Genomic DNA, 18,028 nt, shown 5'->3' with positions numbered 1-18,028 from the left:
GAGCGCCGCACTGTCGGAGGGCAGTACTGAGGGAGCGCTGCACTGTCGGAGGGTCAGTACTGAGGGAGCGCCGCACTGTCGGAGGGCAGTACTGAGGGAGCGCTGCACTGTCGGAGGGCAGTACTGAGGGAGCGCCGCACTGTCGGAGGGGCAGTACTGAGGGAGCGCTGCACTGTCGGAGGGCAGTACTGAGGGAGTGCCGCACTGTCGGAGGGTCAGTACTGAGGGAGCGCTGCACTGTCGGAGGGTCAGTACTGAGGGAGCGCCGCACTGTCGGAGGGGCAGTACTGAGGGAGCGCCGCACTGTTGGAGGGGCAGTACTGAGGGAGCGCCGCACTGTCAGAGGGGCAGTACTGAGGGAGCGCTGCACTGTCAGAGGGGCAGTACTGAGGGAGCGCTGCACTGTCGGAGGGTCAGTACTGAGGGAGCGCCGCACTGTCAGAGGGGCAGTACTGAGGGAGCGCCGCACTGTCAGAGGGGCAGTACTGAGGGAGCGCCGCACTGTCAGAGGGGCAGTACTGAGGGAGCGCCGCACTGTCAGAGGGGCAGTACTGAGGGAGCGCCGCACTGTCGGAGGGGCAGTACTGAGGGAGCGCCGCACTGTCAGAGGGGCAGTACTGAGGGAGCACCGCATTGTCGGAGGGACAGTACTGAGGGAGCCCCACACTGTCGGAGGGTCAGTACTGAGGGAACGCCGCACTGTCAGAGGGGCAGTACTGAGGGAGCGCTGCACTGTCAGAGGGGCAGTACTGAGGGAGCGCTGCACTGTCGGAGGGGCAGTACTGAGGGAGCGCCGCACTGTCAGAGGGGCAGTACTGAGGGAGCACCGCATTGTCAGAGGGGCAGTACTGAGGGAGCACCTCATTGTCGGAGGGTCAGTACTGAGGGAGCACCGCATTGTCGGAGGGACAGTACTGAGGGAGCCCCACACTGTCGGAGGGTCAGTACTGAGGGAACGCCGCACTGTCAGAGGGGCAGTACTGAGGGAGCGCTGCACTGTCAGAGGGGCAGTACTGAGGGAGCGCTGCACTGTCAGAGGGGCAGTACTGAGGGAGCGCCGCACTGTCGGAGGGGCAGTACTGAGGGAACACCGCACTGTCAGAGGGGCAGTACTGAGGGAGCGCTGCACTGTCGGAGGGGCAGTACTGAGGGAACGCAGCACTGTCGGAGGTGCCGTCTTTCGGATGAGACTTTAAACTGAGGCCCCGTCTGCCCTCTCAGGTGGATGTAAAATATACCATGGCCACTATTTCGAAAAAGAGCAGGGGAATTCTCCCGTGTCCTGGGCCAATATTTATCCCTCAACCAGTATCACGAAAACAGATGATCTGGTCATTATCACATTGCTACTTGTGGGAGCTTGCTGTGTGCAAATTTGCTGCCGCGTTTTCTACATTGCAACAGTGACTACACTTCAAAAAGTACTTCATTGGCTGTAGTGCTTTGGGACGTCTGTTGGTCGTGAACAGCGTTGTAGAAATCCAAGTTCTTTCTTTATCTTTTTATTCATTTTTTTGGGATTTTTAAGATTATGTTCCCTTGCGGAACCTCCCACTGCACGGAGGGAATAACCCGAGTGTGGTGATGGGCCATTCAGCCCCTTGAGCCGGTTCCGACAGTCTCCCATTAACCTGTTAAATCAGGCCCCTCTGTTTCTTTTTCTTTGGTTAGCGGGTGGGAGAGTTTAACACATTTAGGACTGAGATGAGGAGAAATTTCTTCACTCAGAGGGCGGTGAATCTTTGGAATTCTCTACCCCAGAGGACTGTGGAGGCTGAGTCGTTGAGTACATTCAAGGCTGAGATCGAAAGATTTTTGGACTCTAGGGGAATCGAGGGAGATGGGGATAGTGCAGGAAAGTGGTGTTGTGGTTGAAGATCAGCCATGACCTTATTGAATGGCAGAACAGGCTCGTGGGGCCGAACGGCCGACTCCTGCTCCTAATTCTTTTGTTCTTGTGTAACTCACAGCCCCGGCATCAGTCAGCACTCACTGGGAATGTTTCAGGACACTCTTAAGTGGTTAAGTGCACTGATCTCCAAGAAGCCGGGGCTCACACAGGGAGCGCTTAGCCACTGTCAATCAACGGCATCAAAGCGGCCCCTTTCCCCTGGGGTCGGGTCAATATCCTCACTCATTCAAATCAGTCCCGTCGACAAACATGCTCTCCCGCCGGGCAAAACCATTGTCAAATCGGATAAAGAAATGTGGGTTTTGTGGTTTGTCTGGCCTTTCACCTGCCCTGCGATTGGATGCGTCGGGAGGAGAATTGGAACTGTCCTGGTTCTTAAAGGTGAAGACACAGAATAAGAGCAGGATTCACCAGAGAGCTCGCCGCGGCGGGTACTGATTCGGGCTTCGCAACAAAACCCAGGGAACGGCTCCCAAGTAAAACACCCGCACTTCAGTGGGGGGGTGGGGGGGGCTGAGCCTCAATATGTTGGATCGTGTCTCCAAACGAAATCCCGTGGAAGAATCTCCCAACAAGCCTTCGGAGAAAATGAAAGCTGCTGGAAATCGCAGAGTGAGTGTTGTCCAATATACCCAGTGCGCTCCTTTAACCAGCTCAGCCACCTTTCTCCCTCCTTGCTACATTCTCCGATTTTATTTCCTCTTCTTTCCTATTTCACCCCATTCTCTCCTTTGCCTTTTCTCTCTCACCACTTCTCGAACACTTTCTCTTTTGCCCTTTTTTCTCTCCTGAAATTGTCAATTTGTTTTTAATGAATTTTATGGGGGGGGGGCGTGCGGAGAGAGTTGCAATAATTTGTTTGTCCATATTTGTTTCTATTTTATACGTTGCTTGTGACTCCCCCCCACTGCTGATTAATCCTGGTCTCGGCGCCGGGTAGCCCGTGTCTCGGTGTTGAGCGGCCTGCGTCTGGGCATGTGTCACTGTTGCTCACAAACTGGCCTCTTCCAGGCAGCCCCACAGCCATCTACCTCTCCCACTGTGACAAAATGCTTGGCTTCAGTGAACGGATCATCGGATGCTGTTTCAGGGACAAATATTGGCCCAGGACTCCCCTGCTCTTCTTCGAAAAATAGTGGCCGTGGGATTGTTTACGTCCACCCGAGGGGGCAGACGGACCTCGGTTTAACGTCTTATCCGAAAGACGGCACCTCCGACAGTGCGGCGCTCCCTCAGTACTGCCCCTCCGACAGTGCGGCGCTCCCTCAGTACTGCCCCTCCAACAGTGCGGCGCTCCCTCAGTACTGCCCCTCCAACAGTGCGGCGCTCCCTCAGTACTGCCCCTCCGACAGTGCAGCGCTCCCTCAGTACTGCCCCTCCGACAGTGCGGCACTCCCTCAGTACTGCTCCTCCGACACTGCGGCGCTCCCTCTGTACTGCACCGGGTGTGTCAGCCTGGATCTGGTGTTTAAGGTGAAGAAAAGGGGCATCTCTAATAGCTCGGCAAATCAACAAGCTGTAAAGACCAAGGGAGCCCCGGGTTCAAACTCCTGTGCGAAATGAGTTTGGTGATCTAAGCTTGAGAGGCAACATCAGAACTGGAACTGGGCTTGACATGGCTGGATTGGGGAGGGGAGCAATCGGCCAGGACCCCCGCTCCCGATCAAAAACCAGTGACCCGCTACTGGAAGGTGCGGGTGAGTGCAGGGCCAGGCTTGGCTCCGATACGCCGCCAGCTGACACTCACTGGCCATAACCACAGATAAGGAACGACCAGGAGGATAGGGTACAGGAAGGTTATAAACACTCATTCTGCGCAATGGGTCAACGTTTTCAGAAGAGAGGGGAAACTGGGGGGGGGGGGGGGGGGGAATATTTTTAATGCAGTTTCATTTGTTTTACTTCCAGTTCCTGCGCTTCCCTCCACAATTGACGGCCGTGCCTTCAGCTGCTCCAACATAAGAACCTAAGAAATAGGAGCAGGTGTCGGCCATTTGGTCCTTCAAGCCTGCTCCACCATTAGATAAGATTATGGCTGAACTTCTACCTCATCTCCACTTTTCTGCACTATCCCATATCCCTTGATTCACTAAATATTCAAAAATCTATCGGTGGCATAGTGGTTAGCACTGTTGCCTCACAGCGCCAGGGACCCAGGTTCGAATCCGGCCTCGGGTGACTGTCTGTGTGGAGTTTGCACATTCTCCCCGTGTTTGCGTGGGTTTCCTCCGGGTGCTCCGGTTTCCTCCCACAGTCCAAAGATGTGCGGTTAGGTTGATTGGCCATGATAAATTGACCCTTAGTGTTAGGGGGATTAAATACGTGGGGATAGGGTGGGACATGTGTTGGTGTAGGGGTTACGGGGATCGGGTGGGATATGTGTCGGTGCAGGCTCGATGGGCCGAAATGGCCTCTATCTGCACTGTGGGGTTTCTGTGATTGTGATTCTGTTGAATATACCCAACGACTGAGCCTCCACAGCCCTCTGGGGTAGAGAATTCCAGAGATTCACCACCCTCTGAGTGAAGAAATTCCTCCTCATCTCAGTCCAAAATGGCCGACTCCTCATCCTGAGACTGTGACCCCTGGTTCTAGACTCCCCAGCCAGGGGAAACATCCTCCCTGCATCTACCCTGTCAAGCCATGTAAGAATTTTGTATGTTTCAATGAGATCACCTCTCATTCTTCTAAACTCCAGAGAATATAGGCCTAGTCTACTCAATCTCTCCTCATAGGACAATCCCCCCATCCCAGGAACCAGTCTGGTGAACCTTTGTTGCACTCCCTCTATGGCAAGTATATCCTTCCTTAGGTAAGGAGACCAAAACTGTCCACAATACTCCAGGTGTGGTCTCACCAGGGCCCGATATAATTGCAGTAAGATGTCTTTACTCTTATACTCAAATCCTCTTGTAATAAAGGTCAACATACCATTTGCTTTCCTAATTGCTTGCTGTACCTGCATGTTAACTTTCAGTGATTCGTGTACAAGGACACCCAGGTCCCTCTGAACACCAACATTTCCCAATCTCTCACCGTTTAAAAAATACTCTGCTTTTCTATTTTTCCTACCAAAGTGGATAACTTCACATTTCACCACATTATATTCCATTTGCCATGTTCTTGCCCTCTCACTTGGCCTGTCTATATCCCCTTGAAGCCTCTTTGCATCCTCCTCACAACTTACATTCCCACCCAGCTTTGTATCATCAGCAAACTTGGATATATTACATTTGGTCCCCTCATCCAAATCATTGATATAGATTGTGAATAGCTGATAACTGATTCTTGCGGTACCCCACTAGTTACACCCTGCCAACCCGAAAATGACCTGTTTATTCCTTCTCTCTGTTTTCTGTCCGTTAACCAATCCTCAATCCATGCTAATATATTACCCCCAATCCCATGAGCCCTAATTTTGTTTAATAACCTCTTGTGTGGCACCTTATCAAATGCCTTCTGAAAATCCAAATACACCACATCCACTGGTCCCCCCATATCTAATTCTGCTAGTTACAACCTCAAAAAACTCGAACAGATTTGTCAAACACGATTTCCCTTTCATAAATCCGTGTTGACTCTGCCTAACCCTGTTATTATTTTCTGAGTGCCCTGTTACCACGTCCTTATTCTAGCATTTCCCCATCTACTGATGTCAGGCTAACTGGTCTGTAGTTTCCCATTTTCTCTCTCCCTCATTTCTTAAATAGTGCGGTTACATTTGCTACCTTCCAATCCGCGAGAACCGTTACAGAATCAATGGAATTTTGGAAGATGACAATCAAAGCATTCACTATCTCTATAGCCACCTCTTTCAAAACCCGAGGATGTAGGCCATCAGGTCCAGGGGATTTTTCGGCTTCAGTCCCATTAATTTCTCCAGTGCTATTTTTTTTACTAATACTAATTTCTTTCAGTTCCTCATTCTCGCTAGACCCTCGGTTCCCCACTATTTCCGGGAAGCTTTTGGCGTCTTCTTCCGTGAAGACAGACACAAAATATTTGTTTAATTTCTCTGCCATTTCCTTATTCCCCATTATAATTTCTCCTGTCTCAGCCTGTAAGGGACCCACATTTACTTTCGCGAATCTTTTCCTTTTTACATACCTATAGAAGCTTTTACAGTCTGTTTTTATGTCTCTCGCTAGTTTACTCTCATATTCTATTTTCCCTTTCTTTATCAATTTCTTGGTCCTCTTTTGCTGAATTCTAAAATCCTCCCAATCCTCAGGGTTACTGCTCTTATTGGCAACATTATAAGGCTCTTCCTTTGATCTAATACTATCTTTAACTTCTCTTGTTAGCCACGGTTGGACCACTTTTCCTGTGGGGTTTTTGTACCTTAAAGGAATGTATATTTGTCGTAAATTATGTATTAATTCTTTAAATGCTAGCCATTGTTTGTCTACCACCATACCTTTTAAATAACAACAGGAAACGCTGGAAAACCTCAGCAGGCCAGGGCAGCATCGGTGGAGAGAGAAACAGAATTAACGTTTCAGGTCGATGACCTTTCGTCAGAACTGGAAAAAAGCAGGAAATGGAAAGCAAGTATGGGGGCAGGGAAAAGGGGGAGGGGATGAAAGAACAAAAGGGAAGGTCAGTGATAGGATAGAAAGCAGGAGAGATTAAGAGACATTAAGAGATATTTAAGGTGAGAGGAGGTGGTAATGGGACAGGTTAAGGAACAAAGGATGGCTCTAGATGGGGTGTGAGTTGCGCTGGCAGAATGACGGACAGCTGAGGGAGGGGGGGGAAATAAAGTGTGGATACAAAAAAGAAAATATATATGTGATAGGGGCCGAGGTTATGATCTGAAATTGTTGAACTCTTCCAGAGGGCTGTAAAGTGCCTAATCGGAAGATGAGGTGCTGTTCCTCGAGCTTACGCTGAGCTTCCGTGGAACAATGCAAGAGGCCGAGGACGGCGAGGTCTGAGTGGGAATGGGGCGGTGAATTAAAGTGACAGGCGACCGGAAGCTCGGGGTCATCCTTACGGACTGAACAGAGGTGTTCCACAAAGCGGTCACCCAATCTGCGTTTGGTCTCCCCAATGTAGAGGAGACCGCATCGTGAGCAGCGAATACAGTATACTAAATTGCAAGAAGTACAAGTAAATCGCTGTTTCACCTGGAAGGGGTGTTTGGGGCCCTGGATAGTGGGAAGGGGGGAGGTATAAGGGCAGGTGTTGCATCTCCTGCACTTGCACGGGAAGGTGCCGGGCGATGGGGAAGGGGTGCTGGGGGTGATAGAGGAGTGGACCAGGGTGTCGCGGAGGGAACGGTCCCTTCGGAATGCTGAAAGGGGAGGTGAGGGGAAGATGTGTTTGGTGGTGGGATCACGCTGGAGGTGGCGGAAGATGATCCGTTGAATGTGGAGGCTGGTGGGATGAAGAGTGAGGAAAAGGGGAACCCTATTGTGGTTCCGGGAGGGAGGGGCAGGGGTAAGGGCAGAAGTACGGGAGATAGAACGGACACAGTCGAGGGCCGTGTCAACCACAGTAGAGTGGAATCCTCGGTTGAGGAAAAAGGAAGACATGTCGGAAGCACTGGTGTGGAAGGTGGCATCGTCGGAGCAGATGCGGCGGAGACGGAGAAACTGGGAGAATGGAATAGAGTCCTTACAGGAGGCGGGGTGGGAGGAAGTGTAGTCCAGGTAGCTGTGGGAGTCAGTGGGCTTGTAGTGGATGTTAGTCGATAACCTATCCCCAGAGATGGAGACGGAGAAGTCGAGGAAGGGAAGGGAAGAGTCGGAGATGGACCACGTGAAGGTGAGGGAAAGGGTGGAAATTGGAAGCAAAGTGAATGAAATTTTCTAGTTCAGGGCGAGAGCAGGAAACGGCACCGATACAGTCATCAATGTACCGGAAAAAGAGGTGAGGGAGGGGACCCGAGTAGGACTGGAACAAAGAATGTTCCACATATCCCATGAACAGGCAGGCATAGCTAGGACCCATGCGGGTTCCCATAGCAACACCTTTGATTTGGAGGAAATGAGTGGAGTCAAAGGAGAAGTTGTTCAATGTGAGAACAAGTTCAGCCAGGCGGAGGAGGGTGGTGGTGGATGGGGACTGGTTGGGCCTCTGTTCAAGGAAGAAGCGGAGCGCCCTCAAGCCATCCTGGTGGGGGATGGAGGTGTAGAGGGATTGGACGTCCATGGTGAAAAGGAAGCGGTTGGGGCCGGGAAACTGTTGAAGTGGTGGACGGCCCCTATCACATATATATATTTTCTTCTTTTTATCCACACTTTATTTTCCTTCCCTCCCTTCAGCTGTCCTTCGTTCTGCCAGCGCAATTCACACCCCACCTAGAGCCATCCTTTGTTCCTTAACCTGCCCCATTACCACCTCCTCTCACCTTGAATATCTCTCAATGTCTCTCAATCTCTCCTGCTTTCTATCCTAGCACTGACCTTACCTTTTGTTCCTTCATCCCCTCCCCCTTTTCCCTGCCCCCAATCCTGCTTTCCATTTCCTGCTTTTTTCCAGTTCTGACGAAAGGTCATCGACCTGAAACGTTGACTCGGTTTCTCTCTCCACCGATACTGCCTGGCTTGCGGAGTTTTTCCAGCGTTTCCTGTTGTTATTTCGGATTTCCAGCATCCGCAGTATTTTGCTATCGTATCTTTTAATGTAGTTTCCCAATCTACCTTAGCCAGCTCGCCCCTCATACCTACGTAGTTTGCTTTGTTTAGATTTGTGACCCTAGTTTCGGATTTAACTAAATCACTTTCAAACTTAATATAAAATTCTATCATATTATGGTCACTCTTCCCTAAATGCCGTTTTACCACAAGGTTATTAATGAACCCTTTCTCGTTGCACAATACTTGATCTAAACTAGCCTGTTCCCTAGTTGGTTTCTCAACATACTAATCTAGAAAACTATCTTGTATACATTCCATGAATTCGTCCTCCACACTATTACTGCAAATTTGGTTTGCCCAGTCTAGATTAAAGTCCCCCATGATTACTGTATTACCCTTGTTACATGCGCCTCTAAATTCCTGATTTATACTCTGCCCTACATTACAACTATTGTTTGGGGGCCTATAAACAACTCCCACCAATGTTTCCTGCCCCTTGCTGTTTCTTAGCTCCACCCTGACTGATTCTACGTCTTGATTTTCGGAGCTAAGTTCCTTCCTCTCCACTGTCTTTATCCCACCCTTTATTATCAGGGCTACCCCTCCTCCTTTTCCATTTTGCCTATCTCTTCTAAGAGTTAAATATCTTCGAATATTTAGTTCCCAACCTTGGTCACTTTGCACCCACATCTCTGTAATGGCTATTAGATTAATTAAACCTATTAATTTCTATCTCTGCTATTAATTCATCTATTTTGTGGCGAATGCTTCGTGCACAGATATAGTGCCTTTGGCTTTGATTTTTTGTATTTTCCCTGATGATACTTTAGTCACTGATGCCCTATTACCTTTGTTACTCTCTCTGTCCCTTCCTGACCCACTCTGTTTATTTCTACCCAAAACTCTGCTCTGCTCTGGAGCCTTGACATTTCTAATGTTGCTTTTAAATTTACTCTTTCCTGAATCCTCCCACCGACCCCCTTCATTAGTTTAAAGCCCTGTCTACTGCCCTAGTTATTCGGTTCGCCAGGACACTGGTTCCAGCCCGGTTTAAGTGGAGCCCGTCCCAACGGAACAGCTCCCTCTTTCCCCAGTACTGGTGCCAGTGCCCCATGAACTCAAACCCCTGCCTCCCTCACCACTCTGAGCCACGCATTTAACCTTCTAATCTGCTTATCCCTATGTCAATTGGCACGTGGCTCAGTTAACAAGCCAGAGATTATTACTTTTGAGGTTCTGCTTTTTAATTTGAACCTCAACTCCTCAAACCCTCTCAACAGAACCTCATTCCTAGTTCTGCCTATGTTGTTGGTTCCTACATGGACCACGACAACTGGATCCTCCCCTTCCCACTCCAAGTTCTTCTCCAGCCATGAGGAGATGTCTTTAACCCTGACACCGCGCAGGCAACACAACCTTCGAAACTTGCGGCTGCAGAGAACAGTATCTATCCCTCTGACTATACTGTCCCCTACCACAACTACATTCCCTTTCACTCCCCCACTTGAATGGCCTCCTGCACCATGGTGCCGTGGTCAGCTTGCTCATCCATCCTGTAGGCTTTTCCCTCATCCACACAGGCAGCAAGAACCTCGTACCTGTTGGACAAGGGCAATGGCTGAGGCTCCTCCAGCACTGCACCTGGGGTCCCCTTACCTGCCTGAGTTGCAGTCACACCCTCCTGTCCCTGACCACTAACCAGACCTGTACCACTACCTAACCTAAGGGGTGTGACTGCCTCCTGGATCAAAGTGTCCAGGTAACTCTCCCCCTCCGTGATGCCCCGCAATGTCTGCACCTCAGACTCCAGCTCAACAGCTCTGAGCTGAAGTTCCTCAAGATGCAGGCACTTACTGCAAACGCGGTTGTCCGGGATCACAATGCTCTCCACAAACTCCCACATGCTGCAGTTGAGGCACACCACCTGCACTGCCATCCCTTTATGACCTTGTTCTATTTAATTAAATGTGTATTTAAGTAACTTAGTTTACAGTTTAGTTTCTTGACTACTTAATTGATCGAGATTAAGTTATGGGTAATGAAATAAAATATCTACCTGTAACACAAAGCACTGCAAATAGTGTAGGCAAAAAGCAGCAACTCCTTCCCCCCTTCTCCAAATTCCCACGCTTTCCAAATTCCCAAATGAAACACTCCGTTTACGTGCACTCCATTTAATCTGTGCTCTGGAATTCCCTCCTTCAATCTCTCCACCTCTCTCTCCTCCTTTAAGACGTTCCTTAAAACCGACTTCTTTGACCAAGCTTTTGGTCACCTGTCCTGATATCTTCTTAAGTGGCTCGGTTCTCAAATTTTGTCTACGCTCCAGTGAAGCGCCTTGGAACGTTTTACAATGTTAAAGGCGCTGTATAAAGGCAAGTTGTTGCTGGTAACTCAATCTATATATTAGTAAAACATCTTGTGCAGCATTAATTCCTAGGGTCACGATTTTTGGTCAGCCATATCCATCAACGATTCCCATTGCAAATTACTATGTCAACATTCCCCGTGCAGTTTTGCCCCACCAGCTGTCACAATACAACTGCAGTCTCTGGCCACCAGGCGGCGGTGTGGAGCAGGTTTCCGAAAAGTCTCTCCCTACGCTGCTGCCAACTTGTAAATAAATAAAACAATACTGTAGATGTATATCTATTCATCTACTGACTCTGGGCAAGGCCACGGGTGATTTATTGCTACTGAAATGGTTAATCCTTCACCTCCTTCTTGCAGGCATTGAAGCCAATTATGGAAAAGCGTCGACGGGCTCGTATCAACGAGAGTCTCAGCCACCTGAAGCTGCTCATTTTGGATGCCCTTAAAAAAGATGTAAGTAGCTCTTCCCCTCCCTGCGCCGCCCCCATCACGCGTTTGTCCGACTTGAAGTCTGTCGTAACATCTACACCCTTTATTACGTTCCTTCTCAAAGTGCATCTTAACATGTGGAGATCTGCCCAGCGTATGTCTTCCTTGATGTAAATCTCCCGCCGCCTTCTTCTGAACCATAGAATGGTTACAGCACAGGAGGTGGGCATTCGGCCCGTCGAGCCCGTGCCGGCTCTCTGCAAGAGCACTTCAGCTAGTCCCGCTCCCCCGCACTTTCCCCGTAGCCCTGTACATTTTATTTCCTTCAGGTACTTATCCAATTCCCTTTTGAAAGCCACGATTGAGTCTGCCTCCACCACCCTTTCAGGCAGCGCATTCCAGATCCTAACCACTCGCTGTGTAAAGAAGTTTTTCCTCATGTGGCCTTTGGTTCTTCTGCCAATCACCTTAAATCTGTGTCCTCTGGTTCTCGACCCTTCCGCCAGCGGGAACAGTTTCTCTCTCTCTACTCTGTCCAGAACCCTCATGATTTTGAACACCTCTATCAAATCTCCTCTCAAACTTCTCTGCTCCAAGGAGAACAACCCCAGTTTCTCCAGACTATCCACGTAACTGAAGTCTCTCATCCCTGGAAACATTCTTGTAAATCTTTTCTGCACCCTCTCTAAGGCCTTCACATCCTTCCTAAAGTGCGGTGCCCAGAATTGGACACAATACTCCAGTTGAGGACGAACCAGTGTTTTATAAAGGTTCATCATAACTTCCTTGCTTTTGTACTCTGTGCCTCTATTCATGAAGCCCAGGATCCCGTACGCTTTTTTAACCACTTTCTCAACCTGCCCTGCCACCTTCAGCGATTTGTGCACACATACCCCCAGGTCTCTCTGTTCATGCACCCACTTTAGGATTGTACCCTTTAGTTTATATTGCCCCTCCTCGTTCTTCCTACCAAAATATATCACTTCGCACTTTTCTGCGTTAAATTTCATTGGCCAAGTGTCCACCCATTCCACCAGCCTGTCTATGTCCTCTTGAAGTCCATCACTATCCTCCTCACTGTTCACTATACTTTCAAGTTTTGTGTCATCTGCAAATTGTGCCCTGTACACCCAAGTCCAATCATTACTATATATCAAGGAAAGCTGTGGTCCTAGTACCGACCCCTGGGGAACAGCACAGTCCGAAAAACAACCGTTCACCACTACTCTCTGTTTCCTGTCCCTTAGCCAATTACGTATCCATGCTGCCACTGTCCCTTTTATTCCATGGGCTGCAACTTTGCTGGCAAGCCTATTATGTGGCACTTTATCAAACGCCATTTGGAAGTCCATATACGCCACATCAACCATCTATGTTACCTCATCAAAAAACTCAAATCAAGTTGGTTAAACACGATTTGCCTTTAACAAATCCGTGCTGGCGTTCCTTAATTAATTCACACTTGTCCAAGTGACTGTTAATTTTGTCCCGGATTATAGTTTCTAAAAGCTTCCCCACTACTGAGGTTAAACTGACTGGCCTGTAGTTGCTGGGTTTATCCTTACACCCTTTGTTGAACAAGGGTGTAACATTTGCAATTCTCCAGTCCTCTGGCACCACCCCCGTATCCAAGGAGGATTGGAAGATTATGGCCAGTAGCTCCGCAATTTCCACCTTTACTTCCCTCGGCATCCGAGGATGCATCCCATCCGGTCCTGGTGACCTATACTTTAAGTACGGCCAGCCTTTCTAGTACCTCCTCTATCAATTTTTATCCCATCCAGTATCTCAACTACCTCTTCTTTCACAATGACTTTGGCAGCATCTTCTTCCTTGGTAAAGACAGATACAAAGTACTCATTTAGTACCTCAGCCATGGCCTCAGCCTCCATTTTGGTCCCTAATCGGCCCCACCCCTCCTCTTACTACCCATTTACTATTTATATGCCTATAGAAGACTTTTGGATCCCCTTTTATGTTAGCTGCCAATCTATTCTCATACCCTCTCTTTGCCCCTCTTATTTCCTGGAAAGTGGTACCTCACCGCAAACATATCTTCATTACTGGAGGTCCTCGATGGCAAATGGTGGCATGGAGGGTACCAAGGCTGAGCCCGACCCGGCTCTGACTCGATGGCCACATACTTGCACTCTCCAGTAAGGAGGGGAATGGGGCAGCGGGGGTCGTCACTGTATAACAATCAACATGAACTGCCCCCACCCCCACATTTCCCAATCGGGGCAAATTGTAATTCCCAAAGTAAGGTCAGATAATGCAGCAGAGACTGGGGCTGAATCCTGATACTTGCCTGTACAGCTCCGTAACAAACCACTTGGTGAATTTACCCACTGAATCATCACCAGTTGGTGCAAAATATGTTTTTTTTTAAAAAGCAAACTGACCGCGTGACTTTGCTTTAGTGTGTTTCGAGGTTATGTTTGGTTTTGTAGTGTCGCAGGGCAGTGGAGAACGAGGGAGCTCGGACAGTCTGGGGTGGGGTGGGGTGGGTGCTGTTGGAATCCCTAGTTTCCCTACACGGGGAGTCACCCCCTCAGGTGCAAGGGGAGCTCTGCCCAGGAGGATCCGCCAGAAAAACTGTGGCTTCGGATAAAGCTCACAAACAAAAAGGTGGAGATTCTCCTCTCGAGACTGAAGCTGCAATAAACTTTTCAGAGTTCGAGTCACTCCAGGTGGGAAAAGGCGGATATTCTGGAAAAGACAGTTAAATACCTGAGGACCCGGCAGTGCAGCCAGGTTACAGGTGAGTCTCAAATGTTCTGGATGAAATATCTTTTATTATGTGCTCTTCAAACTGAAGAATATTGGTAATCGGGGCGGAAACAGTTTCCAGTTTCAGATACACAGTGACCGCGTCAACCATAACAAGCCTGATCAGGTCAGACCAGATACTCCCAGGGCAGGTGGAGCATGGGTTAGATACAGAGTAAAGCTCCCTCTACACTGTCCCATCAAACACTCCCAGGGCAGGTGGAGCATGGGTTAGATACAGAGTAAAGCTCCCTCTACACTGTCCCATCAAACACTCCCAGGGCAGGTACAGCACGGGTTAGATACAGAGTAAAGCTCCTTCTACACTGTCCCATCAAACACTCCCAGGGCAGGTACAGCACGGGTTAGATACAGAGTAAAGCTCCCTCTACACTGTCCCATCAAACACTCCCAAGGCAGGTACAGCACGGGTTAGATACAGAGTAAAGCTCCCTCTACACTGTCCCATCAAACACTCCCAGGGCAGGTACAGCATGGGTTAGATACAGAGTAAAGCTCCCTCTACACTGTCCCATCAAACACTCCCGGGGCAGGTACAGCACGGGTTAGATACAGAGTAAAGCTCCCTCTACACTGTCCCATCACACACTCCCGGGGCAGGTACAGCACGGGTTAGATACAGAGTAAAGCTCCCTCTACACTGTCCCATCACACACTCCCGGGGCAGGTACAGCACGGGGTTAGATACAGAGTAAAGCTCCCTCTACACTGTCCCATCAAACACTCCCAGGGCAGGTACAGCATGGGTTAGATACAGAGTAAAGCTCCCTCTACACTGTCCCATCAAACACTCCCAGGGCAGGTACAGCACGGGTTAGATACAGAGTAAAGCTCCCTCTACACTGTCCCATCAAACACTCCCAAGGCAGGTACAGCACGGGTTAGATACAGAGTAAAGCTCCCTCTACACTGTCCCATCAAACACTCCCAGGGCAGGTACAGCATGGGTTAGATACAGAGTAAAGCTCCCTCTACACTGTCCCATCAAACACTCCCGGGGCAGGTACAGCACGGGTTAGATACAGAGTAAAGCTCCCTCTACACTGTCCCATCACACACTCCCGGGGCAGGTACAGCACGGGTTAGATACAGAGTAAAGCTCCCTCTACACTGTCCCATCAAACACTCCCAGGGCAGGTACAGCACGGGTTAGATACAGAGTAAAGCTCCCTCTACACTGTCCCATCAAACACTCCCAGGGCAGGTACAGCACGGGTTAGATACAGAGTAAAGCTCCCTCTACACTGTCCCATCAAACACTCACAGGGCAGTTAGTTAGACAGTAAAGTTCCTTCACACTGTCCTGTCAAGCACTCCCAGTGGTCACTAGGAGAGCCAAGAACAATTGTAGCCCCCCCCACCCCGTTGCTATCCCGATTCAGATCAATGAATTCTGCACAAACCAGGATTTAACCTAGCACCACCCCCCCCAACCCCTGCATAGCTCAGCATCACATCGAGCAAAGACGTTACTAAACAAGAGCGGGCGGAGCTAATCTCAATGATGTTATAATGCAGAATGATGGTGGAACTCAAGCCTCTTCATCAGGGTCTCCCACCTGATCCTTGTAATATAGATGCATTCAAGGGGAAGTTGGATAAACACATGAGGGAGAGAGGAATAGAAGGATGTGCTGATAGGGTGAGATGAAGATGGGTGGGAGGAGGCTCATGTGCAGCATAAACACCAGCACGGACCAGTTAGACCAAATGGCCTGTTTCTGTGCTGTGAATTCTATGTAACTGGGCACTCCTGATCTACAATACTTCATCACCAACTCCTGTTTCCTCTATTTACAGCTGCCCTCGACACCGATCCCGTCACCCTACGGAAGTTCCAGGCTGGGTTTTCCCAGTGCACCAACGAAGTAACCGGGTTCCTCTCTGTGTGCGACGGTATTGATGCAGACGTTCGCCGCCGGCTTCTCAACCACCTGGCCAGCTGCACATCTGAAATCGGCTGCGTTCCGTCGGGCCCGCCCAGCCTCCCGGCCATCGCTGCCACTCTACCCTTCCAAATCCCGGCACCCTCTGCTTCTCTGCCCTGGCCCGCCCCGCATCTGGTCAAAGCCGCAGCCCCCCCGCCAATGGATCCCGCGTCCCCCGGAACCGCCATGGCCGTCGCTGCTAAGACCGTCGACCGAGGGTTACAGCTGCTGTCTCTTCCCAGCGGGCAGTTCACACTCCTCGGTCCCAATGCGGCCTTTGCTGAACCAGGCCAAGTGCGGCCGGGACCCGGTATCGCACCTGCGGCAAGTCTTTCACCCTCGTTAAGGAACTCGTTGGTGTCCTTGGGCGTCGGTTACCCTGAGGGGAAAGACTCTGTCTGGAGACCCTGGTGAATTATGGATACTTGATCACAAGAGGTTCCCAATCCTAACCAATTCCCAATCCTGACATCTCCTTCTCTACCCCTCCTCTCCTGAAGGCACAAACTCTTGCTGGGATATGTCTCCACAGAGCTAGAGGGCTCAGCTACTTCACGCGATTGGCCATTCTTCTTGTATGACTATAGAAGGGAAGTGTGAGCAGGAGTTTGCTTCTCCAACTCTGGCCTCTTGTCCATCCCCGAGTTTCTTCGCTTCACCATTGGTGGCCGTGTCTTCAGCTGCTAAGCTCTGGAATTCCCTCCCTAAACCTCTTCGCCTCTCTCTCCTTTAAGAAGGTGGAGTTGAGGTAGATCAGCCATGATCATATTGAATGGCGCAGCAGGTTTGAGGGGCCGAATGGCCTACTCCTGCTCCTATTTCTTACGCTACGTTCTTAAGACGCGTCTTAAAACCTACCTGTGATCGAGCTTTTGGTCACCTGTCTTAATCTCTACGTATGTGACTCTGTGTCAAATATTGTTCGATAACGCTCCTGTGAAGCGCCTTAGGACGTTTTACAATGTTAAAGGCGCTATATAAATGCACGTTGTTGTTGTCGGGGCTCATACACTCCCAACCGGTTCCCGCTCTCCCCCAATGTCCAGGAACAGGAACATTCCCCAGCCAAGGGGCAGTCAAATCAATTCCAGCCTCTCCATCGCAGAGAGCAGCTAACCCAGAGCCAACGAGGGACTGAACGTGGGAGTTTCCTGGCCTGTGGCTCAGTAGCAGAACACATGGTGCATTTGCCCATTTAAAAAAAAGGAATTTATTTCCTTCTGCGAGACTCCCGCACCCCTCACTCACTTCCTGGCATAGCACTGGAATTTTTATTTTTAGGAATACACTATTGCAGAAGACTTCAGATACGTGGTACTGACAGGGCAAGAATGGAAAATATTTTGAATATTCAACATTTTGTACTTCATCCAAAAATGCTATTTTTTTGTTAACTTTCCGACATCTCACAGGGCTGGGGATCTAGATCGAAGAGCAACAGAATTCAAGACTATCATCCTCTGGATAGTGTCAGAGCGCAGTAACTTTGGGCTGCTAAGTCCAGGCTCCTCTTTAATGAATCGAGTCAATAAATACAGTACGTACCAGAGCTATTGAAGGTCTCAGATTTGATGGTGGCCTGTGTTGAGTTAGCTGATCCATGTGAGGGGGTGGGGGGGGCGGGACAGTAGAAGCCACTCTTGGTCTCAGCAGCCCCCGGGCTACGGAAAGTGAACAAAGAGGTATGTGCATTTGTGGTCAGGATCAGGTTTTTGGTTGTGATGCTTCGCTTGGATCAACAGCTGGCTGATAGCCAACCTTCCAAGCTAACATGGAAAGTGGGCACTTGGGCGAGGGACTGGAGAACAGTTGGCATCCACGTATCACACGCCAGCGGGAACAAGGGGGCCGGGGGGATAGCAAGAAAGAATAAAAGACTTGCATTTATACAGCGCCATTCACGACCACAAGAAGCTGCAACGGTGTTCCATTGGAATCATAGAATGGTTACAGCACAGGAGGCCATTCAGCCCGTGCCAGCTCTCCGCAAGAACACTTCAGCTAGTCCCACT

At 49.7% G+C, this 18,028-nt stretch overlaps 2 protein-coding genes and 1 long non-coding RNA gene across 4 annotated transcripts in view; 1 reads left to right on the top strand and 2 right to left on the bottom strand.

The window, feature by feature from the left end:
* The window catches only part of LOC147091062 (uncharacterized), a 261,651-nt gene that overhangs the window by 148,601 nt on the left and 95,022 nt on the right, over positions 1-18,028 (bottom strand). The gene's annotated exons all lie outside the window — the stretch shown is intronic.
* Positions 1-18,028, bottom strand: part of LOC147091063 (uncharacterized) — a 167,891-nt gene that overhangs the window by 144,097 nt on the left and 5,766 nt on the right. The gene's annotated exons all lie outside the window — the stretch shown is intronic.
* Positions 2,438-17,599, top strand: LOC147091064 (transcription factor HES-1-like). Its single transcript, XM_085977532.1, has 4 exons — positions 2,438-2,524; positions 11,227-11,322; positions 13,972-14,059; positions 15,889-17,599. Exons 1-4 carry the CDS (start codon positions 2,438-2,440, stop codon positions 16,428-16,430), a joined length of 813 nt encoding a protein of 270 aa, XP_085833658.1. The 3' UTR covers positions 16,431-17,599.

Source organism: Somniosus microcephalus, unplaced genomic scaffold, assembly GCF_052327205.1.
Source record: "Somniosus microcephalus isolate GS21.2 unplaced genomic scaffold, FLI_Smic_1.0 unresolved_chr4, whole genome shotgun sequence".
Classification (NCBI taxonomy): domain Eukaryota; kingdom Metazoa; phylum Chordata; class Chondrichthyes; order Squaliformes; family Somniosidae; genus Somniosus; species Somniosus microcephalus.
Note: the sequence above shows the minus strand (reverse complement) of the source record. Positions and strands in the feature narration are given on the sequence as shown.

What these genes read in the sequence shown, in the direction of transcription:
- LOC147091064 (XM_085977532.1), top strand. Translation starts at nt 2,438, where the DNA reads ATGTTGGATCGTGTCTCCAAACGAAATCCCGTGGAAGAATCTCCCAAC. An exon ending in AAGCTGCTGGAAATCGCAGA is followed by an intron (nt 2,525 to 11,226) that starts GTGAGTGTTGTC and finishes TCCTTCTTGCAG; the next exon opens with GCATTGAAGCCAATTATGGA. An exon ending in GCAGTGCAGCCAGGTTACAG is followed by an intron (nt 14,060 to 15,888) that starts GTGAGTCTCAAA and finishes CTCTATTTACAG; the next exon opens with CTGCCCTCGACACCGATCCC.